The sequence below is a fragment of the Mixophyes fleayi genome, chromosome 6 (assembly GCF_038048845.1).
Source record: "Mixophyes fleayi isolate aMixFle1 chromosome 6, aMixFle1.hap1, whole genome shotgun sequence".
Taxonomy (NCBI): Eukaryota; Metazoa; Chordata; class Amphibia; order Anura; family Limnodynastidae; genus Mixophyes; species Mixophyes fleayi.
Genome location: NC_134407.1, coordinates 213555001 through 213580700, shown reverse-complemented (window position 1 = coordinate 213580700; position 25700 = coordinate 213555001). Strand labels below are relative to the sequence as shown.

Here is a 25700-nt window from a genome sequence, read left to right as displayed (position 1 = left end):
GGGGGCTACCAGAGGTAGACTTGATGGCCTCTTGGCTGAATTACAAAGTGGCCAAGTATTGTGCCAGGACAAGGGATCCTCAGGTGTTTTTGGTGAACTCTATGACGGTTCCTTGGCCATTCAGCTTAGGATACATTTTCCCTCCGCTTCCAGTGTTGCCAAGGGTACTGCAAAACATAAAGAGCGTGCAAGTTCCAGTAATTTTTCTGGCTCCTGACCGGCCTCAGCAGTCCTAATACATTGATCTTCTCAACATGGCGGTGGACCACCTTGGCATCTTCCTCTGAGTGAAGATCTGCAAAGCGAGGGTCCTTTCTTCCACCAAGACCTGGCATGGTTGGCTTGGACGGCCTGGAAGTTGAAACCTTAATTTAGAAATAAAAAGGTTTGGCCAGGAAGCCCTCTTCGAGTAGCTACCATAGGATCTAAAAGTCTTACATCGGATTGGCCGTAAAGTTTTACGTGCTGCTTGCTCTGAGCATTCCCACCCTTAGGGGCAGCTTTGGAACATTCCCATGGTCCGCAGTGTCCTCCAAATGTTTGTGCTAGAGAAAATAAGATTTTTGTACTCACCGTAAAATCTGTTTTTCTAAACACAGTTGGGGGACACTACGCTCCCACCCTTTTGTTGATTCTGACAGTTCGTTATGTGTTCTGTTGATTGAGTTTCGCCCTCTCTTGCGTTTTGGTTAGTAAATAAACTGAGCATTTCCGGTTTGAGGGGGGGCACAGAGGGGTGGGAGCAGGCTAGACAAGTCTTTGTAGTGCCTTGACTCCACAGCGCCCTCTATACGCCATGGTCCGCAGTTTCCCCCAACTGTGCTTAGAGAAACAGATTTTACGGTGAGTACAAAAATGTTATCATATGTGTGTGTGTATATTCCACCATAGTAAAGCCTCCTTCACTAGGATAAAAGAAAATATTATCTGGTGCTCTGAACAAACAATATATAAATCACTATGTGTCAGTATATATGTAAATAGGATAATTTTGTGCACAATATAGCTATATTGGGATAAGCCAACTTCAGGGCATCTCCTGTAGGCGAGTCCCTAGTATGTGTGAGAATTGTATATACTGGGTGTCACATTTAAAACTGTTCCTTAGCCTCTATTTGCAAAGCTTTCAGCACCTGAAGGATGTGGCCTAATTCCCCAAAAAACTATTTAGAAATTAGTGTAAACAAGGTGTGCTTCTTTAAATTAATAACATGTTTACAAGTGAATAAAATCATTTGAATAGTGCAGCCAGGACAATTAATATCCTTCACTAAGATAAACAAAGTCGTTACAAAATGAACTTTCATATAACTGACACATAGCAAAGCTGCATAAAGGGGTTAATCTCCACTCAATAAATCTGACATTATTAACCTGTTATTTTATTGTTTTGTGGGTTATTTAGGGTAAGGAGCTGACTGATGGTAAAGTAGAAGACATAAAGGAAGAAGAGACGTATGTGAGGGGTGATCAGCAGTGTAAGGAGGAGGAAATCCCTACAGATATCAGCACAGGTGAGTAATAAGCACTAAATGCAAAAATCTTCTATATTCTCCATGTTCAGTCACTACAACAATCTCTTGTTCTACACCCTTCTGTTATAGAAACTAATGAGGAAAAAGATCTGCCCAGTGGGGGAGTCAGCAGCCATTAGGCTGGGTACACACTACAGTGTTTTCAGCCGAGTATTGGGTCAATCAAACGATGACGATTGTTTTGCCCGATATTACATTAGTGTGTACGCTCCAGCAATAAACGAGGATTGTTCCAAAGCACAGATCATGGTTTGATTTGATTCTTCAGCAGAACTATAAATTTTGTTCAGCTACAGAACGACGTCCTTCCAATCCTGCAGTGTGTTTGCCCTCATGATCAGGATCTCCATAGAGGTTACAGAATCATGATCTTTTCAGCCGACGATTGACAGTTGAAGAGCACAGATTTTAGGGTAAACCTATTAAAACATGTATAGTGTGTACGCATGAATCGGCTGCTGATAGTGACTTTTTTTTCCAGTCGTTGGTACAATCGTTGTAGATAACACATTGGTCAGGAAACTCTGTAGTGTACCCAGCCTTAGACCCCTGCTCTCCTACTACTTAGTGCTATAGATTGACAACGACATGAAGCAAAAGATAAAGATGGCTCTGCCCAAATATCCTTACATTCTAAAAGGTGTGGGATACAATTAATAAGGTGGAATAACAAGTGTAGCTCATGGTCGAGAATATGTGTGGGGCTACTGTAAGGCAGAAGCATTATTTAATTGTAATGTAATTGTGAGCCATCAGCCAGAGGTCTGACCAGTCTCCTCTCACACTCTCTGGTGTTTCTTTTACATCAAAGTTCGGGGTGTTTTAGTCTTTATTCACAGATCCCTGACTTACCATAGTGATAGTCATTGATCAGAGGCAAGACAGTATTCTGCAGAGCCGGACAGTAGGGTAAGCAGGGCATACACAAAACACAGGGTGGGTGCTCAGCAGAGAGGGCCCTGCTCGTGAGAGCTTAGATTCTCATCGTCCTCTTGTGTTCTCTCCTACTCTCTCTTGTCCACCATTGAGTCATCATTCCTTACCCTACGTCATGGCAGACTTATCAAAAACTATGAACTCCGATTAGAGGAAACGCAAAAAATGTTTCATTTTTATTTTCTATCATGCATGATAGGATGCTGAAGGTTATGGTTCTGGGCAGCACGGTGGCTAAGTGGTTAGCACTTCTGCCTCACAGCGCTGGGGTCATGAGTTCAATTCCCGACCATGGCCTTATCTGTGTGGAGTTTGTATGTTCTCCCTGTGTTTGCGCGGGTTTCCTCCGGGTGCTCCGGTTTCCTCCCACACTCCAAAAACATACTGGTAGGTTAATTGTCTGCTATCAAAATTGACCCTAGTCTCTCCCTCTCTGTCTGTCTGTGTGTGTGTCTATAGTAGGGTATTTAGACTGTAAGCTCCAATGGCCTGCGGAATTAGTGGCGCTATATAAATAAATGATGATGATGATAGTCATGAGACAGAGCAGTTTGATAACCACGTCTGGTTAGAGAGTCTCATAGAACATTTACAAACACATTTAGCAAATTCTGCTGTGCTGTGGCTTAACGTAAAAACAAGAAAACATTTAAAACAACTTTTTTAATACATTGATTCAATATTTCCTATTCCATAATCATAAAAAAATATGTACTGAGTCATCTAATCCTTAACCCAGTTGGTCCAGTTCAGAGCAGACGTCAAAGACTGGGAACAAGCCCTGAACTATCCCTCCACAGAGAATGACAGGTTACAAGTTTACCATGTGGCCGCATTCAGTCTCTGATGAGGGAATCCCAGGAACCTTCACTGTCTCTGTTGATGAAGAGAGTCTGACCCAGGAGGAAACACCAAATGTTCTCTCAGTCACCTATTCTTACATCTTACGTTTATTTCTATTTGATTATAAGTTTGTGAGCAATCTAAGCTTGGTCATTTACGAATATAGCATTTTAATTAATCCTTTTTTTCTTTTAATGCTAAAGAAACCCAACCGATATTTTGCTAATTATTTCAGAAGAATCGTGTCGCCTGGTCCCTTCTCAAAATGGAACTATGCTCCTTAATGTCGGTGGATTTGTGTTCTGCAAGAACAAGCAACGAGGAGAACGTTGTTACTGGCGTTGTACAGAGCAAAATTCTGGGAAGTGTCCAGCCTATGCCATCACAAGGGAACTGGCCCATGCCCGAGAGCTGCTCTCACACAGTGAGCATAATCATCCACCCAGGGCAGAGAAAACGGGTGTTTCTGTTGCAAGGTCAGAGATCAAAGACTGTGCCCGAAATACCGTTGAAACACCGGCAAAAGTTATCCGGCATGTAACCAATGAGATGCCTTCCACCACCACGTATTATCATCCTAATTGTGAGGCCCTAAGTCAAGTCGAGAAGAGGGTGAGACAAGAAGATATCCCGGCACAGCCCACGTCCTTAGCCGACATCCAAGTGTCATCTAATTTAACCAAAATGAACGGAGTCAGATTGCTGGACAAAGACATAAAAGATGTAAGTGTTTATCATTTATAACTTCAATCACTGAAATTTCATGGCACATTTTACTGTCTCCAATTTACTTTTAATAACACTGTTAATTTGTTTTGCAAGGTATTTTGAATCCTTTTCAGATAAAAAAAAATATTTAGACTGTTGACATTATCAAATCTTTTATTTTTTTTATTGATTTTTCCAAAATTAAGAATAGCAAACAAAACAATAAGAAACATAAATTAACTCCCCAGCATAATCCCAAGGTACAGTATTATGAAATTAAATGCAAAAAGCAGTGATATAGTATATCTTTACAATACAATTATACAATAAATAGTGCAATTAAATATAACCTATATAATAATAAAATATACAATACAAATTTTATACTTAATATACATATACATAAACAACATCTTAACTAGGTGAATATGATATAACATGGTTGATAAAGCATGCATGGAAATTATGCAGGAAGAAATAGACTGGGTACTTAAGGAGGATCTTCATTTATATCTTTAGCTAGAGACATTACAGCGTATTGTGACTATACCATATTTTATAATTTTCATGCATTGAAGCGTGTCATTAACTAGGGCTATTCAATTACCAATTGTAGGTTCTTCTGCATCCATCCATTTTCTTGCAATGGAGACTTTGGTCAAAGTCAGTAAACCAATAGCTTATAGAGAGGAAGATTTATCTAAGAGAAGATCTTAGAGAGAGTCCAAATAATCAAATCCCTGGGGACCAAAAGGGCAATCTAATTCCTGTCGATTGAATACATTTCTTTACTGTTTCCCAGAACATTTCGCCCCTTGAACAGGACCACAGGAGGTGTAAGAAATCAGCTGAATCCATGCCACATTTAGGGCATTGGGAATCTTCTCGCATACCCAATTTCATCAGTTTGATAGAAATATAATAAACTCTATGTAAAGAGTCCATAAATATTGGGACATCAACACAATTCTCATATTTTGGGCTCTATACACCACCAAAATGGATTTGAAATGAAACTAACAAGATGTGCTTTAACTGCAGATTTTCAGCTTTAATTCGAGGGTATTTACAACCGAATCAGGTGAACGGTGTAGGAATTACAACGGTTTCTATATGTGCCTCACCATGCACAGTGCTGGGAGAGGGTGGTTAGGAAACCGCGGTGGGCTCCCTGGGATGGCTGTCTCTTTCTAGAGGCAGCCATTAGATTCCTTAGGGAGCTAGATCTGTGGGTCAGGTAGAGGTTACAGTTTTAATGTAAGCCCCTGCTAGACACTGGATTGATGGATGGGGCACTCTGTGCACTTCTTCCCTCGTGGTCTCTCACACCTCGTGTGTAGACATCAGAATAGGCAGCCATTTTGGAGCTCCAGCTCTCCCCTTCTCTATCATTTTTCTTGTAAGGTAAAGGGTTTTGGTGAGGGGGTTTGGAGTTGTTTGTACCTCATACTGTTTAAGCTCTTTGGCTATATTGCAGGCTCATTTTCTTTGCTTTGATTGTGTGCTGCTTGTCTTTCTATGTGTTTTTCCTCCCATCTGTGTTTATCATGTCAGATAGAGGGAGATTTTTGAGGGCCAAGGCTGGGGTGACTTCTGTGGGAAATTTTATCTGTGCAATATGCAAATAAAAATTGCCTTTGGGGCGGTCAAACGCAGATGCTTTGTGTGCAGCCTGCAAGTCTCTGGATCGCATGATGTATGCACCAGGGGACACTGGTTTCAACTCTGCGGAGCCGGCCTGGGCTTGGTTACTAGCTAGTTCTGTGGCTGAGCTTGCCCACTGTTTCTCAATCTGAGGGGAGGGGAGTGTGGATGAGACTGTTCCTGGTTTGCTGGGCCAGGGTTTGCCTGGACCTGTGGTCGTGGACTCTGAAGAACAAGGTCTGGCGGCTTCGGTGCAGGGTTTTGTTGTTTCCTCCTCCTTAGACAGGATGTTGGAATCCTCTACGCCATCTTCTCTCTGTAAGAGCAGGCGGTTGGTTGCTTCTCTGCTGGAAAATGTATCAGATTTTGACGGTTCTTCCCAGGAGGAGTGTGAAGTGGTTGTGGAATCGGATGTAGAGAAGTGCTCTTTTATAGAGGAAGTTCCTCCTGACCGTCAGGGGGTGGAAGAGTTGATACGGGCTGTGCGCCAGGTGCTGGATATTCCTGAGCCAGTAGTTTGTGAGACTACGGAGCCTTCTCTCTTTGCACTGCTAATTATTATTCTTTTCTCTTTGCCTCCCATTTGGAGAATTTGATGGTTGAGCCTTGGTTGTCCAGGTGTTCCATTTCCTGCAGTCCTGTTATCTGTTTCCCCCTAAGGTTCTCTCTAGATGGGAATCTCGTCCACTGATGGACGCTCCGGTTAGCGTTGGCAAAGGTCACTATTATCCCTCTTCCCAATGCAGCCACTCTTAACGATGCCCTCGAGCTTAGGGTCTACACCATCCTTAAGTACATTTTCGTGGAGGCGGGTGTCTACTTGAGGCCAGCTTTGGCATCTACTTGGGTTAACAAAGCTGTGGAGCCATGGTTAGAACAGCTTTTGGAGGGTTTGTTGGCCAGGAGACCGTATTCTGGACTGCTTCATTTGGTGGAACAGATTCAGAAAGCTACGGACTACTTGGGGGAGGTGGGACTGATTGGGGCAAGGATCTTTGCCTCTGCGGTCTCCACTTGTTCAGACCCTCTGGCTTCAGTTCTGGGAGGCTGATGTGGAGTCAAAAAAGGGTCTTGAAGTGATCCCTTATTCTGGGAGTGTTGTGTTTGTGCCTGAGCTTGACACCATTATCAATAAGGTGAAAGGAGATCATACAGAGCATACCTGGAGAAAAGTAAGTCCATTTGATCCTTTAGGGGGTCAGTTTTACAGAGTTCAATTGTCCACCCCCAGGGGTGGTTTGCAGCATGGACGTCAGGCCTGGTATGCTCGGCGTTCAGCTACTAAGTTGGCAAACAAGCAGTCAGTGTGGCAGGCATTCTGACGACAAACATCTGCCGTGGTGGTCTTCTTCTGTTGTGTAATCAGTGGTTTCAGTCTATCAAGGGTGGCAGGGTAAGGGGAGTTATGGACTGAGGGCACATCATCAATCTTCTCGGTTACCCTCCAAGACATTTCTTTTCCATAGGGCTCCCTGCATGTCCAACAAAGTGACTGGCTCTGTGAGAGGTCATCAATTGCCTGACTTTTTTCAAAGTGGTTATTCCGGTGAAGAAATCTCAAAAAGGTTTGAGTTTTATTCCAGCCTGTTTCTTGTTACAAATCCCTCTGACACACAGGCAGTGTCTCAGAGCGGCCAGAAATAGGGGAGAGATTTGAAATCTCCGCCTCCCGGATCACATGACCGCAACCGTGCACCGCCCAGAAGTACCGCGCATCGGCTGCGATCGTAACGGAAGGTAAGTTTCCTAACAGGATGCCAGTTTTGGGAGAAAGGTGCTTTGTGATGTTTCTTCTGAGGTTCCCAGTAGTGATGGCGGCTTTGGGATGTCGCCAATGTACCCTTAATGGTCTAGTTTTTCTGTTGTATGACATGTTGTGTATTTTGTTCAAGAGGTTGTTGTTTTCCTCTTTCTCAATTGCTTCGCTCTTTATATGTCTCTGTTTCCATGGGGCTTAGTTAAACATAAACTGAAGCCTAAATAGAAAGAGGGAGGATTGAGCTAGGGCTCGTTATCAACGTTCCTAAAGTGCCCAATGACTATTCCCACTGCACTGTAACCAAAAGTACCTGGTGTTCCCCAGTAGGCTAAGATAAATGGATTTTTTGTAAGTATAAAAACCCTATTATATCCTTGGAGGTGACGCAGTGGGAATTTCTAGGAATAGCTAGCCCACTACTTAACCCCAAATCCAGAGATTCCTAGAGGTAAAAAATTAAAAACGTAAAGATACTTTTTTTTTTTTTTTTAAAGCCATATTGCACAGGTCTCTCCTAATGAAAGTAAATCTCCGGTGGATGTGTGAAATATATATCTCATTGTTTGTAAGAGTAAAGCTAAAATAGTGATAAACTGAATTGTGTCAATATTATGACTGTCGATAGTTTGGTGTATATATTTTGACTGTCTATTATTTTAACTATCAACATTTCATATTCGTCTTTACCAGGGGATGTGTCTGGATGATGACTATATCGTTATCTGTGTCAGGTTTCTATAAGGTGTGAGGATGTCACTAACTATTACTCCTTGCAGGAATGGGACTGTTTAGAAGGGCACAAAGGTCTGTACAAGGACGTGATGGTTGAGAATCACCGGCCCCTCACATCACTGGGTAAGGGAAGATTTAGCTACCAAACATTTGGTCCCATTAAGAATTCGTAGAGATAAATTTGTCAGAATGTTTGTCCAGACCCTCAACGATAAACACAGAAGGAAAAGCAGGGGATAAATGCATCAAAATGAGATTCTAACAAAAGGCCACTAATTGCAGTGGCATCAGAGCCTAAAGGTGACCCTCTCCTATTGTCTTAAGTCCCGGGGATTCCTTTTGATATTATTATGAGTAGTGGTAATGAAACACTATATAATGGCTTCAGTGTAAGAGAGGTAGAGAGGAGGACGAGGTGATGATGGGGGAATTGCTGATGAGTTTGGAAGATCTCTGGATGCTGTGGTGTGGGGGCCATGGCTTTGTATTTGGTTAAAGCGGGAAGCCACAATCCCCTAGAGCAGTGGCTCCCAAACTTTTGCAGTTCGTGGCACCCTTAGAGTCTCCATAATTTTTTCAAGGCACCCCTCCAAAATAATTACTGAGCAGTCCTGTTTTAGTTGGGTCAAAAAATTGTAATGAGTATTTAGGTCAGGACAGAAATACTTATTTAGTTGTATGAAAAAATGCCCCCTCTGCATCCAGACACTCTTCCCTCTATGCCCCCAGACACTCTACCCTCTCTACCCCCAGACACTCTTCCCTCTATGCCCCCAGACACTCTACCCTCTATGCCCCCAGACACTCTTCCCCCTCTGCCCTCAGGCACTCTGCCCTCTCTAACGCTGTCCCCTCTGCCCTCTCTCACGCTATCCCCTCTGCCCTCTCTCACGCTGTCCCCTCTGCCCTCTCTCACGCTGTCCCCTCTGCCCTCTCTTACGCTGTCCCCCTCCCCTGCCACGCTGTTCCCCCTCCCCTGCCCTCTGCCCTGCTGTCCCCCCTCCTCTGCCCTGCTGTCCCCCCTCCTCTGCCCTGCTGTCCCCCCTCCTCTCTCACGCTGTGTCCCCCTCCACTGCCCCTCTCGCGCTGTGTCCCCCTCCACTGCCCCTCTCGCGCTGTGTCCCCCTCCACTGCCCCTCTCGCGCTGTGTCCCCCTCCACTGCCCCTCTCGCGCTGTGTCCCCCTCCACTGCCCCTCTCGCGCTGTGTCCCCCTCCACTGCCCCTCTCGCGCTGTCCACCTCTGCCGCGCGCCAGCCATAGAAAAAACAAACAACACAAAAACTTACCAATCCGCGCGGTGCCGGGACCCAGCATCCTCCTCTCTCATGCAGTGACAGCTGCGTGAGAGAGGAGGATGCTGGGTCCCGGTGCCGCGCGGATTGGTAAGGTTTTGTGTTGTTTGTTTTTATTTTATGGCTGGCCCGCGGCACCCCTGTGACAGCACCGCGGCACCCCTGGGAGCCGCGGTGCACACTTTGGGAATCGCCTCCCTACAATAATAATACATAAGGAATAGACAATGGGCTTTCTACTATATATATTTTTTTTCACAGAATTAATAGTGCTGCTTAATTAACATTTTATAAAGCTAACTACCATTCATTTTTCCTAACAGAACTACGTAAAGATCCAACTGCTCTTATTAAGGAGGAATCAGTCTCATGTGAAGAAGGAAATCTCACTGACATTTCTGCATGCACAGATCATACACAATATGCATCTACCCGTATTGTGGTGGCAATGGAATCTTCTTTAGCTGGAGAAAAAAGTTCTAATAACCTCAGCTATGTTAGTTGCCAGAGGAAAAATGTGAGTGATCTCACTGTAGACAAATCTTGGTCTTGCTCTGAATGTGGAAAATGCTTTACAACGAATTTGAAGCTTCTTAGCCATCAGAGATGTCACACAGTAAGTAAAAACCCTTTACCACACTCTTGCTCTGAGTGTGGTAAATGCTTTTCCTGTAAATCAAATCTTGTTACACATCTAAGAATTCATACAGGAGAGAAACCATATTCTTGCTCTGAATGTGGTAAATCATTTAGTACTAAATCAAAGTGCAATAAACATCTGAGAATTCATACAGTTGAGAAACCATATTCTTGCTCCGAGTGTGGTAAATGTTTTTCCACTAAATCAAATCTTGTTCAACATCAGATAATTCATACAGGAGAGAAGCCATATTCTTGTCCTGAATGTGGGAAATCATTTAATACTAAATCAAAGTGCAATAAACATCAGATAATTCACACAGGAGAGAAACCTTTTACTTGCTCAGAGTGTGGTAAATGTTTTTCTTGTAAATCATATCTTGTTCAACATCAGAGAATTCACACAGGAGAGAAACCATATTCTTGCTCTGAATGTGGAAAATCATATAATAATAAATCAACGTACAATAGGCATCAGAGAATACACACAGGAGAGAAACCTTTTACTTGCTCAGAGTGTGGTAAATGTTTTTCCTGTAAATATTATCTTGGAGAACATCAGAGAATTCACACAGGAGAGAAACCATATTCTTGCTTAGTGTGTAGTAAAAGTTTTTCCTGTAAATCATATCTTGGAGAACATCAGAGAATTCACACAGGAGAGAAACCATATTCTTGCTCTGAATGTGGGAATTGTTTTATAAATAAAGCATCCTTAGTTAAACATCTGAGAAATCACAAGTGAAAGGCCATTAAACTTTTTTTCTACATCAGAACATCCACACATGAGTATAGCAATATTTGTGTTCTGAGCTGGGGAAATGTTTATGTAGAATATCCAGCTTTGTTGTACATTAAAATTTTGGAAATGGTTCACTAGTAAAGCACTTTTCTTTGCATCAGAGAAGTCACACTGGGAGAGAAACTGTAGTATTTCTCTGATACGGGAATGATTTAGGAGTTAAATCTGTGCTGACAGCCATAGTTCTATTTATGGTGTGGCTGTTCAAAAATCCAAAACCTTAAATTACAGTTGCTTTAAGATGGGATTGGCAGAGTAGTTGCAGAGATATGTACAGGTTCCTGTACCCTGACAAATTTTGAGATGTTTAACATTACAATTACATTTGTTCTGCAGCTTAGTATAAGCTATTCTTCTCATTCATCAACCATTTTCTGGCTGATTACAGTGTCCTGAGTGTTGGAAAGTTTCTCCCCTCATAGTCACCACTTTTTGTAAAAGTTCCTCCATTCTGGGAAGTTTCTGAAACTTTTAAAAATGTATTTGTAAATGCCATATTTTGGGTTTAGTTATCCTTCAAGTGCAGAACATTTATTTGTCATAAATTGATGAGTTGAATAAAATTATGCAGTAAAACAGTAGTACAGACTGATGGTGCATTAAACATAAGATATTTAGGGGAGTTGGGAGGGGATTTATTAAAATGCCCTCACTGTAGTGAAGGTACAGTGGGTACCGGGATATATGAAGGACTATTTTATGGAAGGTAAGTCTACAGCCATGGCTGGAGTTGGATGGGCATGCAGGAAGAATTGTTCAAATAGCCCCAAACTATGCACAGGATGGTGTAGGGGGGCTGTCCTTTTGGACGGTGGCCATCTTGGTGATGGGGGAGAGTGCTATCGCTGTAGAGCACCTCCTTGGCAGGGCTTCTCTCATAGAGGCAGGGCTGCCAGAAACACACAACAGCTCTTTCTTTTAAACAGTCGGGGGCTGTTTCAGTCACTCTTACTCTGAACTTTCCTGTCTGTGCACTGCAGGTTTGCTCTGTACTTTGCATCTGTTTTGTAGTCCACTTTCAGCTTTCTATTTTGCCCTGCTGCTGTCCACTCTATCTCCCTGGATATTAAACATTAGGTGGACAAGTTGAGGATGGAGTCCATGAGGACCGTAATCTTCAGAAAGGTGAGTCCACTGTGTTCTTAGACATCAGGGACGTGTATACTTGCATATTTCAATCTTGGAAAAAACCCCAGTGTCTCACCAATTCACTGTATGGTCCCACCGTTTTTAGTGTGGACTATACTTTTCGGCTTCTTTTCAGTGCCGAGGTGTTAGGCCTTTGTCCTTATATTTAATTAGGCCTGCAGTACATCTCTGCTACCAGAGGTGCTGCTGTTATACCTGGGTCGCTCCTCCTTGTCTACAAGGGGGAAAAATTGTCATCATCTCATCTAGATCATGATCACCTGTGGCTGGCCTTTTTAAGATTGCATTTTCCCACAGACTGGTGTCAGTTTGATTCTGCTGCTGATCTCTCTGAATCTCCTGTTTGGATCCTGACTTCTCTCTGGCATTTGACTCCTACTTTGTTCTTACGATTTGCACCTCCTTTTTTGACCCAGATGCCCAGCTTCGTTTGACCTTGCTTCTGCTTACTCTCTGATATATTATGGACCTCCCGACTTCTAACCCCTGACTTAACTTACTCTCCTTTGGCTTGATTCTCTGATGGCTCATCCAGTGCCTTGTTCTATCTGGGTAATTATTCTGTTTTCACTGCCACAACTTTCTGTAGTATTCATACTGGGAATCCTTACCACAAGGGTGTTACCAGGATCAGGGAAGAGATGGTTGTCCTTCAGAGATCCAGGGGGTTGTCATCCTTACCCAGAAGATCTGAAGATCAAGGTGAGGCATTCACCTACATTGCAGCAGGATCATGTTCAAGACACGACCCAGACCGTTGAATCTCGAAACTGCAGAGGGTGTTCTTGACAGATGAACAAATTCCCTCTCCTTAAAGAGGCTCATGAAGATCCTGTTAGATCACAGATTGGTGCACTTTGCATGAATTTACTCGAGGGAGTTTCAGATTGCGCATATGAAATGAATTTCACCATCGTCAGCCGAACAAGTCATCTGTCTCTAAGGGTACGCTCATCTGGTGGTTGAACGGAGACTCCTTCAATAGGGGGTGATCTTCCTCATTGGTATATGAACACATGTCTACAGATACAAGGCTGGGAGTCTGCCACTTTTCAGTGCAGCTTCAGGGATTTGTAACTCCAGAGTATTCCGATTGGTTTTCAATGCTCTAGTCAGTGCACGCCACTCTGGTGAGGAAGGGCTATTGAAACGCAATCTGATTATGTCATTGCAGTGGCATACCTCATCCATGAGGTAGGAATCAAAAGTGTCCTGGTCATGAACCCGCAGGATCTTGTGATCAGTGGAACATTCCGGCCATCGTGGCATTATTCCTTCCAGGGATAGAATACTGGGATGCATTTTTTTTCCTTGGACATTTTCAGTTGTGGCATCTGCCCCTAAGACTAGACATGCTAGGCCAGGTGTTTTTTGCTCCAGAGTGTCTTGGCTGATTTTCACGCCTCTTGATGCCATGGTCCTTAAGGCCAAGGGCTTCTCTGACAGTGTGGTTCAGATCATGACCAGAGCATGAGTTTTGACAAGGAATTTTCTCAAGGTGTGGAAGACGTAAACCTCCTGGTGTGAACGGAAGGGGTTTCCTATCTTTTCTTTTCAGTTTGGCCTGTTTACGTCTCTTCTTTCTGGATGGAGCTTTGAGATTTGCCTTTGGTTTCATTTGTGAAAACTGGTATTTTTAAAGAAACTACAGCCTTTCAGAGGGCGCTGCACGTGCAGTCTCCATACATCGTCCCAGTCGCACTTTGCACCTTATCCTGGTGCTGACAGTTTTGAAGAACTTTTAATTTTCGCATATTGGATTCTGAGTCCAATAGAGGACACTGGACGGCCACACTTTATGCTCTTTGTTCATTTCTTGATCTCCCTTGTTTAGGTTCTTGTTCCAGTTCTTGTTCTCTCCTCTCCCTTTTTGTTCTGTAGTCCTGGTTCTGTCCTCAGGGCTTTGGTAGAAAAAATATAAAATGGCCACTGGGGTATAAAGGAGGAGGAGGTTAAGTTTTGGCTTTATAAAAGTTCCCAGGCTCCTGTTACCACACTTTATACCCCAAGCATATCCAATGTCCCCCATTTAAGGATTAAATTGAAGTACAAACTTAATACTGCTTCATATAGTAACATTGGACTAACCTGTCACCTAGACCATTCAACTGCTTCCCTTCATTGTCAAAACCATATGCTTTGGTTGTGTCTTCCATTTTGTTCATGAATGTGAACTTAACCAAGAAAATAGTCCTCCATGAGACCTGCTACTAATTGTATGTTTAATACCGTGAAAGCATCTCAGTAAATGCCCTGTCAACTGTTTTGTGCTCTTATCGGTCATCAAAACAGCCTTGTGAATCCTTAACAATTATATACCTGTATTAAACTGCTCTATATGACATATAATCTGCATGGGAAACCTGACCAATGATGAAGAGAATATAAATAAACACATTTGTATTCTACTTACACATCATAATTCATGCAGGTGATAAACCCTGTTCTTATATACATGTGCAGAATGTGGGAAATGTTTTACTTGTAGTTCAGCAATTTTTAGACATCAGAGATTGCACATATGTATGCTTCTAATGAGAAATGTTCTGTGAACAATCCCAAACTATGTACACGTGAGATAATCCACAGGTAGAAAATGTTTGTTATTATAGAGATATAGCTTAATGTCAAAAGTTTTCTCTGTTAAATATTGATACATTGAATAAACTTTTTCATGTAAGTTGATTCATCTGCTATTCCTGATCTCATTTACTTGTGAGAAAAGCAACTCACGGCATATCAGTATATACATTACATGCTGTAAACGGTTGGTTGTAGAAAACTTCTTGCAAAGTTACTCTCTGTCTCTGGATAGTATAGGGGGACAGAACATCATATGAATCTGATGGTATAAAATATGAAGTAGGTGGCATATAGGGACTGATTTAGAGTTGAAAGTAAGTGCATTTGTGCATTGTAAAGAAGCGTCTTTGTGCAAAATTGATGCACTGTGCATAACTTTAGTCTGTATTTTTAGTTGTTCGTATCTTACACTTACGGCCCCTAGCACTTGAAGAGGCGGTTTAGGTGCATTAACGTGTAAGTGCAGTACAGTAAGGATGTGGAGCCACAAATGGGGTAAATGGGGCAGTTTTCTCTTATGACCAAACAAAAGCAAATATACAGCTGATCTGGAAGTATTTGGACAGTGACACAATTTTCATAATTCTTGCTCTGTACACCACCACAGTGGATTTGTAATTAAACAATGGAGATGTAATTGAAGGGCAGACTTTCAGCTTTAATTGAAGGGGTTGAACAACAATATTGTATGAAACGTCTCGGAATTGCAACCATTTTTATACACACTCCCCTATTTTCAGGGGCTCAAATGTAATTGTGGATAAATTGACATATTCATAAATATGTTTATTGTTAGAAAATTTTCATAAATTTATATGTTTATAATTTTTAATGTAACATAAAATACCAGCGCTAAACAAGTATCAGGTAAAGGACTAGTATGATAATAAATAGGAGGACCAATCGGTATAAATAGATGCAGTACTATTTAATAATACGAGGATATTGACCTGAAAACATGACAAATATTCATAAATATTACAGTACTTGGAACAAATAAACAATGAAAAATACCATACTTAAAATCACTAAAGAGTATTAACCAGTACTGGATAATATACAATAATAAAAATACCAAACCTATTCCAGGGCAATGAAATTGCAGTTAGTATTCCATTAGGAAATGTATCCCATATAAAAATATATCTCACTCAATATATTAAGGAGATATTAATGCAAAAGTTTAGGATAGAAAAGATGCTAAACAGGACCAATATAGGAACTGAATCGTTAATATTTGGGCATTCCAAATGGATTAAAAAAATCAAACTGATTGGTGTATAAACACACTGAGGATCCAGACTGTGAGAACCAAATATGATGTTTGGAAGTCTTAAAGGGAATAATATCCCAATTAGATGAATGACCTTAGACCAGAAACGATATTAGTACTGCCTGTAATTTAAAGCGTAGGGCTTCAAAGGAGACACACGATTAACCTAGATGGTATTGGTAACTCACAAACTCCCCGCTCAGCAGTGCTAGCTCCGTTCTCCGATAAGCAGCGGTCACATGACTCTCTGGGTGCGCACCCTGTATGCTGTCTGGACGGTTCCTGGATAATAAGTTCCTTCCACTGGAATCCAATAAGAAAAGCTGGTTCAAGGATAAGGGTCTCTCGGATCCACAAATAACATCAAGGATGACTATCTCATGCGTTTCGTCTCACTATGGCAGACTTTTCAAAGCAATATCTATAAGTTATAGCTAATAGTTATAATTTTTTTTTTTTTAACTATTTATTTTAAAAAATAGCAAACAAGAGCACAAAAGAATCAACAATTAGTACATTTGCAGGGCAAGAAACAAAAACAAAGAACAGTACATATCATGGGCATATATCATTGAAACTGAGAATATTTGCGTAGCAAATATACAAAATAGCCAAAGTTTGTCAATAAACAGACAGGTAAGTATACAATTGTTACCCAGAAAGCTCAAGAAGCTATAACATTTTATAACAATATAATGTGGGGGGGAGGGGGAGGGAGGACACCGGTCGCCACCGAGACATAGTTATAATTTTTAATACTTTATCACACATCATTTGCAAGCAATGACTACCTGAAGTCTGGAACCCATGGACATCACCAAATGCTGGGTGTTATGCTTTGCGAGGTCTTTACTGCGTTGTTTTTTGTCTTCAAGTGAAATGCAATCTCGATTGTGTTGAGATCAGGTGATTGAGTATATTCCACTTCTTGGCCTTAAAAACTCCTGGGTTGCCTTCACAGTAAGTTTTGGGTCATTGTCCATCTGTACAGAATTCATCAGACTGCTTCTGTCTTCTTCACATCATAAGCTCTAGTGACTCAGTGCCATTGGAAGCCATACATGTCCATGTCATGACACTGTGAAGGAAATAATGGAAACAGAAAATAAAATAGATACCTGAAGCTAAGATAATGGTATAAATAGATTTTTATAATATCCATATATTTAAATGTACTGTAGACACAATGAGCTTATATCTGATAGTTTCCCTTTAAGAAGTTAAATGTCCATAGATTGTAAGCTTGTGAGCAGGGCCCTCTTCTCTGTATGTATTACCCAGTATTGTTTTATTACTGTTTGTTCCCAATTGTAAAGCGCTACGGAATCTGCTGGTGCTATATAAATAAATGGTGATGATGTTGAAATAATCAAACATATGCTGCTTCCCGTTATATGACTGTATGTACAGTGATTAACCATTAATGTCCTTCATGCCCAGAGGGAAGAAACTGGTCCTGAATGGTTTTAACAAAGAGCTGCTTATCTACCTCATAGATGCTGTATGCATAAGCTATGTATTCATTTTAATAAGTTAGGATTATAGAAGGTTCAGAGTCATAGTTAAGCATTTTATGGCTCTAGATATGGTATTTAGAATAGTCAACAGAATAGGCAATAAAATCAATTATTTTGTAATTGTGGAATTTATATGTTCCTCAGTACAAGGTCACCATGTACCAATGCATGCTTTGTTCACTATTAAACTTGTATTCTTTTGCTAAGTACCAGCCCCAAAGGGCTATATAAACTGAAATGTATGTTCATATTGCTATGTCTAGTCTTTTATGAATTAGACATCAGTGTGTGCACACAATAAAGAAGGATTTGTTTTTCATCTAACTCTGCGTCTAGAAATATTATTTCCCTATCAACACTGCTTCCACCGTGTTTTACAGATCATGTGGTATGCTATGGATCATGAGCCATTCCAAGCCTTCTCCATACTTTTTTCTTCCCATCATTCTAGTACAGGATGATTTTAGTTTCATCTGTCCAATGAATGCTGTCCCAGAACTGGGCTGGCTTTTTTTAGATGTTGTGTCCAAATATGTATAGACCTAACTATATATAATGGACACTGCTTTACGGAAATTTGTGGTAGGGTAAAGGAGATACAACTTTTACAAGGTCAATACTGTATTTATTTATTGTGACCGTAACCAAGAACCAAGTCTCTACACTAATATCATCTCATCTGCCACCTTCGCCCTATTGTCTCCCCACTTTTTCTACTCCCTCATTTCCACTGTATGCCAACCTCTAGCTCACCACTGGTAACATCCATCCTCCTTTATCAGCATGTTTATCTCACCAATCCTAAAGAAACCATTTCTGGACCCAGACTACCACCCTATTTCTCTCATCCTCTTTGCCTCCAAACTTCTCGAGCAACATACATAAAACTGTCTCACTCACTTTCTCTCTTCTAACTTCATTATTGACTCTGTAATTGGGCTTCAGCCCCCAACATTCCACCACAACTACACTCACAATAGTGATCAATGAATTAGTTACAGCAAAGTCTAAGGATCACTTCTCCCTATCCATCCTCCTGAACCTCTCTACTGCTTATCACTAAACACACAGGATTGGTGGGATTCTACAGTCTGCCTGGTTTAGCTCCACTCCCCGTGGAGGCGCAGGGTCTAATGTAGCGGAGGTTTTCGACAGGGACTTCCGCAAGGAGGTTTGGTCTCGGCTGTTCCCACCACGCAGGTCATGGTTCTCCGGATGGGTACAAGGTGAGACTGACAGGAGAAGTTGCTATCTGACAAGGAGAGACCAGAATAGGAATGCCAGCATACAAGTATAACTTGAAGGGTATATGAATGGCGGATACCAGGATTAGCTGAGATGCATATAGTGCTGCATACCAGGATCTGCTGAATAGGAATGGATTCAGGATACCAGCATTCACATGAAGTGCACAGAATAACAGGAGCCAAACTATCCAGCCATGAGCTAACTAGACTTTAAGAACTGGCCCCAACTTGCCAGAGCAAGTACCTTAAATAGTCTGGAAGATGAGGGGGAGTGCAATGTAGTCAAGTTCTTCCAAACATGGGAAACTATTTTTTGATGGACCTCGCTTTGTGCATTGTTATGTATTCCTGTTTCACTACAGGAAAGGGTCTTCCTCAAACTGTTGCCACAAAGTTGGAAGCACATAATTCTCTAGAATGTCATTGTATATTGTAACATTCCTTCACTGGCACTAAGGTGCCCAGGCTATTCCAAGGAAAACTGCCCCATGCATTATTCCTCTTCCACCAAACTTTACAGTTGGCAGTAATCATTGGGGTAGAAATTGTTCTCCTGGCATCAGCCAAACCCAGATTCTTCCGTCATACTGCCAGATGGTGACGTGTGATCTGTCAGTCCAGAGAACGTATTTGCACTGCTCCAGAGTCCAATGGGCGGCTGCTCGGCTATGGAAACCCAATCTATGGAAGTACTGATGGGGAGAAGTGGGGCTAGCAGTAGTCTAGAGGCGGAGTAGTAGTAGTATGGAAGTACTGACGGGGAGAAGTGGGGCAGCAGTAGTCTAGAGGTGGAGTAGTAGTAGTAGTAGTAGTATGGAAGTACTGACGGGAATAAGTGGGGCAGCAGTAGTCTAGAGGCGGAGTAGTAGTAGTAGTATGGAAGTACTGATGGGAATAAGTGGGGCCAGCAGTAGTCTAGAGGTGGAGTAGTAGTAGTAGTATGGAAGTACTGATGGGGAGAAGTGGGGCTAGCAGTAGTCTAGAGGTGTAGTAGTAGTATGGAAGTACTGATGGGAATAAGTGGGGCTAGCAGTAGTCTAGAGGTGTAGTAGTAGTAGTAGTATGGAAGTACTGATGGGGAGAAGTGGGGCTAGCAGTAGTCTAGAGGTGAAGTAGTAGTAGTATGGAAGTACTGATGGGAATAAGTGGGGCTAGCAGTAGTCTAGAGGTGTAGTAGTAGTAGTAGTATGGAAGTACTGATGGGGAGAAGTGGGGCTAGCAGTAGTCTAGAGGTGTAGTAGTAGTAGTATGGAAGTACTGATGGGGAGAAGTGGGGCTAGCAGTAGTCTAGAGGTGTAGTAGTAGTATGGAAGTACTGATGGGGAGAAGTGGGGTCAGAAGTAGTCTAGAGGCGGAGTAGTAGTAGTAGTAGTAGTAGTAGTAGTATGGAAGTACTGATGGGGAGAAGTGGGGTCAGCAGTATTCTAGAAGTGTAGTACTAGTAGTAGTATGGAAGTACTGATGGGGAGAAGTGGGGCCAGCAGTAGTCTAGAGGCGTAGTACTAGTAGTAGTATGAAAGTACTATTGGGGAGGAGTGGGTCCAGTAGAGGTGTATTACTTATTTAGTTGTTATTTATATGGACGTACTAGTAGTAGTATGGAAGTACTGATGGGGAGAAGTGGGGTCAGCAGTGGTCTAGAGGTGTAGTAGTAGTAGTACTATAAAAGTACTATTGGGGAGGAGTGGGTCCAGTAGAGGTGTATTACTTATTTAGTTGTTATTTATATGGACGTACTAGTAGTAGTATGGAAGTACTGATGGGGAGAAGTGGGGCCAGCAGTGGTCTAGAGGTGTAGTAGTAGTAGTACTATAAAAGTACTATTGAGGAGCAGTGGGTCCAGTAGAGGTGTAGTACTTATTTAGTAGTTATTTATATGGACGCCACTTCTGAACTACTCGTTCCACCATTATACCAGCACACTGTTAGAATCGCAGATCCCGCTGCCTGGCTAACACCAACAGTGCCTACAGTGTTCAGATCAGTGCAAATCACACACTCGGGGGAGGGGGATTTAATTAGACGCGATGTGCCGCTATGTGACTCTGGAACAGACTACAAAGACATATCACAGCAGAGATTTTTTTTAAATCTCCGCCATTTTCCCTTGCGGCCCATAAAGATGCGAAGGGAAGTGAGTGGAAATTTCTGTACTGTATTACCTGGCAATGTGTGCAGCCAAGCATCGAGGTAATGTCTGGCAGTACATCGCCAGCAACTGAATTCCCCTTTACAATCTCGCCACATTTTCTTTCACCAAGGGACATATTCAATTAGCTGCAAGGTGCCGCAGGACATGTTCGGCTGAGCACCTTGCCAGCTAATACGGTACAGAAATCTCCACTCATTTTATTTTGTCTCCATGGGATGTGCAAGAAAGTGGGCGGAGATTCTGTATAACTCTGACACAACGTGTCTCACTGAATATTCCAGAGACATCAGGTCTCCTGGTGGCTAATTTAGTCTCCCCCCCAGTGACACCAAAATGGTTGCCCCCAAAGCCTGTAATCACAGTCATTATTGCAGCCTCTAGGGAAGGAAGCTCCAATGATATGGCTTTATGTACCATATGTGTCTAATGTAACATAACATACAATTTAATGTACACATAATATCATACTTACCTACTTTCAGGCAGTGAAGTCCGGGCTGGGGGCGTGACTAGAGGGCGGGAGGGAGTGGGGCGTAATCAACTGCGTCATTTTGGCACGTCCCTGCAATGTAAATGACATTTTATCGCAGGGGCGGTGCCAAAATGACACGATTCACCGCAAACCACATTATTTTGGCCAGGGAATTGCGGGATACGGGAGACTTGCCTGCTCTCTCGGGAGTTCGGGAGACCGTCCCAGATTTCGGGAGTTTCCCGGACATTCCGGGAGAGTTGGCAACTATACCATACTTACCTACTTTCTTCAGCTCCCTTCCGGGAGCCAGCCAGTGGAGGGGGGCGTGAAGGGGCGGGGTGGCCGAAATCGCGTCATTTCGGCCCCGCCCCCTGTGACGTCATGACGCAAATTGCGTCATTTGACAGCGGGGGCGGGGCCAAACGCCGCGATTCGCCGGGAATCGCGGCGTTTGGGATCTAATTCTGCCCACTTCACTAGGAAGTGGGGCACTTCCTAGTGAAGTGGGCAGAATTCGGGAGATTGCCACACTCGCCCGGGAGTCCGGGAGACTCTCACAAAATGCGGGAGTCTCCCGGACATTCCGGGAGAGTTGGCAAGTATGAACTATACATAATATATGGCACGTACCATTTATATATTATAACATAGACTAGGTACACAGAACATTTAGACAGGAATAACCTTTAGGTCCTCTCATCTCTGTTAACCATGAGTTAGTGGGGGGAATAGCTATTAAAAATTAAATTAATAATATTACTAATAATAACTATTAAATATCACTTCTCTGTTTCCCACGCAACACCTCGTGCCCTAATCCAACATGGCCGCCGAGGGATCATTTTGGTTGCTATAGTAACGCGCATGCTCAGATGCAGCAGTTAACCTTTAAAGCCGTTTGATTAGAAGGGAAATCAGTGCACGCATCTCCGTGTATATAGATAGAGCTAGACTCCCACTGCTCGGTGTAACTAGAGGGAACAACTTTGAAAAACAACTGTCCTCAGTGTAAGAGAGCGGCGGCCATTTTCTTATAGTCTCCACGCACAACATTGGCTGTTCATGGTGCAGTCACCTCTTCTACCACATGAGGCTGCGTGTAGTATGATTACACCAGTACTAGACGTCATTTATTGTCTCCTAGTACGAGGGACAAGGCACAGACCGGAAGTACTTCCGGGTGAGAAGTGACTGAGATAAAGCGGAGACGTCAAGTTTATGTGTCTGGCAGCAGGTAATGATATTTATTATTACAGTACAGGTGGAGCAGACTCTGGTGCTGTGTTATTATTATACAGGTGGAGCAGACTCTGGTGCTGTTATTATTATACAGGTGGAGCAGACTCTGGTGCCGTGTTATTATTATACAGGTGGAGTAGACTCTGGTGCCGTGTTATTATTATACAGGTGGAGCAGACTCTGGTGCCGTGTTATTATTATGCAGGTGGAGCAGACTCTGGTGCCGTGTTATTATTATACAGGTGGAGCAGACTGGCGCCGTGTTATTATTATACAGGTGGAGCAGACTCTGGTGCCGTGTTATTATTATACAGGTGGAGCAGACTCTGGTGCCGTGTTACTATTATACAGGTGGGGCAGACTCTGGTGCCGTGTTATTATTATACAGGGTGAGCAGACTCTGGTGCCGTGTTATTAATATACAGGTGGAGCAGACTCTGGTGCCGTGTTATTATTATACAGGGGGAGCAGACTCTGGTGTCCTGTTATTATTATACAGGTGGAGCAGACTCTGGTGCTGTGTTATTATTATACAGGGGGAGCAGACTCTGGTGCCCTGTTATTATTATACAGGTGGAGCAGACTCCGGTGCTGTGTTATTATTATACAGGTGGAGCAGACTCTGGTGCCCTGTTATTATTATACAGGTGGAGCAGACTCTGGTGCCCTGTTATTGTTATACAGGTGGAGCAGACTCTGGTGCTGTGTTATTATTATACAGGTGGAGCAGACTCTGGTGCTGTGTTATTATTATACAGGTGCAGCAGACACTGGTGTCGTGTTATTATTATACAGATGGAGCAGACTCTGGTGCCGTGTTATTATTATACAGGGGGAGCAGACTCTGGTGCCCTGTTATTATTATACAGGTGGAGCAGACTCTGGTGCCGTGTTATTATTATACAGGTGGAGCAGACTCTGGTGCCGTGTTATTATTATACAGGTGGAGCAGACTCTGGTGCCGTGTTATTATTATACAGGTGGAGCAGACTCTGGTGCTGTGTTATTATTATACAGGGGGAGCAGACTCTGGTGCCCTGTTATTATTATACAGGTGGAGCAGACTCTGGTGCCGTGTTATTATTATACAGGTGGAGCAGACTCTGGTGCCGTGTTATTATTACACAGGTGGAGCAGACTCTGGCGCCGTGTTATTATACAGGTGGAGCAGACTCTGGTGCCGTGTTATTATTATACAGGTGGAGCAGACTCTGGTGGCGTGTTATTATTATACAGGTGGAGCAGACTCTGGTGCCGTGTTATTATTATACAGGTGGAGCAGACTCTGGTGCCGTGTTATTATTATACAGGTGGAGCAGACTCTGGTGCCGTGTTATTATTATACAGGTGGAGCAGACTCTGGTGCCGTGTTATTATTATACAGGTGGAACAGACTCTGGTGCCGTGTTATTATTATACAGGTGGAGCAGACTCTGGTGCCGTGTTATTATTATACAGGTGGAGCAGACTCTGGTGCCGTGTTGTTATTATTATACAGGGGGAGCAGACTCTGGTGCCGTGTTATTATTATTATACAGGTGGAGCAGACTCTGGTGCCGTGTTATACAGGTGGAGCAGACTCTGGTGCCGTGTTATTATTATACAGGTGGAGCAGACTCTGGTGCCGTGTTATTATTATACAGGTGGAGCAGACTCTGGTGCCGTGTTATTATTATACAGGTGGAGCAGACTCTGGTGCCGTGTTATTATTATACAGGTGGAGCAGACTCTGGTGCCGTGTTATTATTATACAGGTGGAGCAGACTCTGGTGCCGTGTTATTATTATACAGGTGGAGCAGACTCTGGTGCCGTGTTATTATTATACAGGTGGAGCAGACTCTGGTGCCGTGTTATTATTATACAGGTGGATCATACTCTGGTGCCGTGTTATTAGTATACAGGTGGAGCAGACTCTGGTGCTGTTATTATTACAGTACAGATGGAGCAGACTCTGGTGCCGTGTTATTATACAGGTGGAGCAGACTCTGGTGCCGTGTTATTATTATACAGGTGGAGCAGACTCTGGTGCTGTGTTATTATTATACAGGTGGAGCAGACTCTGGTGCCGTGTTATTGTTATACAGGTGGAGCAGACTATACAAACAATTAGACAATGACAATGGTATTTCCAGGAACATTGCTATAAATTCACCACCTTTCTTTAATACTTCACTACTATATGGCGGAGGTATATATATTGCCAGGACAAGCAAAGTACAGTAGCTTTTACTAGCAACACCTCCCCAAAGCATCTATTTGAATTTTTTCTAACATAAATGTAAGCCTCTTATGAACAAGCACTGAAACCCCATGAGAATTATTTGTATATGGGGCGTGGTTAGCTCTGCACACACATGGCTTTTTTAAAAGAATTAATTAATTCTCTCACCCACCGTGTTTACAAAATACAAACTATATCAGGATTAATTTTCCTAATTTGGCGCATAACCAGAGAGCGTTTTATATTATTGTTTAGGCCCCTTATGTTCCAGGACAAACATTTCAGCTCCTTATTAGATAAACTAGACAAAGAAATACCTCTTGACATGTTTATAGCTTGTTAACAGAACCTGCAAGTGCCCAACAAACATAAACATCACCTATACTACATATAATATCGTTTGCAAATCACTACTCGCACCTGTATTTAAACTGCATATCTGCGATATCAAAAAAACAGAGACAACAGAAAAAGTTTATGATCCATACTTGACCCTATAACCCTTACCACTAAACTCAAACCCCCTCCCTGTATACTCTACCTAAAACTAAAGTATACCTCTAACCCCTAACTGAGCTAAGGTAGAGACTCTCAGCTGACCAGTGCCCGACCATCAACTGGGAATTCACCTCATAGGGCAATCACCAGGATTTATCGTCCACTGAACAGCAAATAAGAGTACTTGACCTAGCAAAAAAATTTGAGGAGCTAATAAAACCTAAAAAGGTGGCCTTAAAACCATCGTCTCTCCAATCAAAAATATCATATTGCGGTTTAACAAAACAGTACAATATATCTATTCATCATATAAGAGACATTAACATTTCACTCAACCTCATAAACCCATATTCTGCATAATAATTCTGACATATATCAAAGGGAAACAGCATCTAAAAACAAATTATGAAGATCCTACTTACATGCTCCCTGTGATAATTGAGCATGAGTTCAG

At 42.5% G+C, this 25700-nt stretch overlaps 2 protein-coding genes across 6 annotated transcripts in view; both read left to right on the top strand.

Moving 5' to 3' along the window:
- The window catches only part of LOC142159829 (uncharacterized), a 34605-nt gene extending 22211 nt beyond the window's left edge, over positions 1-12394 (top strand). Inside the window, exons 5-8 of the mRNA XM_075214610.1 lie at positions 1406-1514; positions 3550-4037; positions 8202-8280; positions 9774-12394. Coding sequence (XP_075070711.1) covers positions 1406-1514; positions 3550-4037; positions 8202-8280; positions 9774-10834 — 1737 coding nt within the window. The 3' untranslated portion in view covers positions 10835-12394. The remainder of the gene's footprint in view (positions 1-1405; positions 1515-3549; positions 4038-8201; positions 8281-9773) is intronic.
- LOC142159781 (uncharacterized) overlaps positions 1-25700 on the top strand; it is a 325690-nt gene that overhangs the window by 204406 nt on the left and 95584 nt on the right. The window lies entirely within an intron of this gene.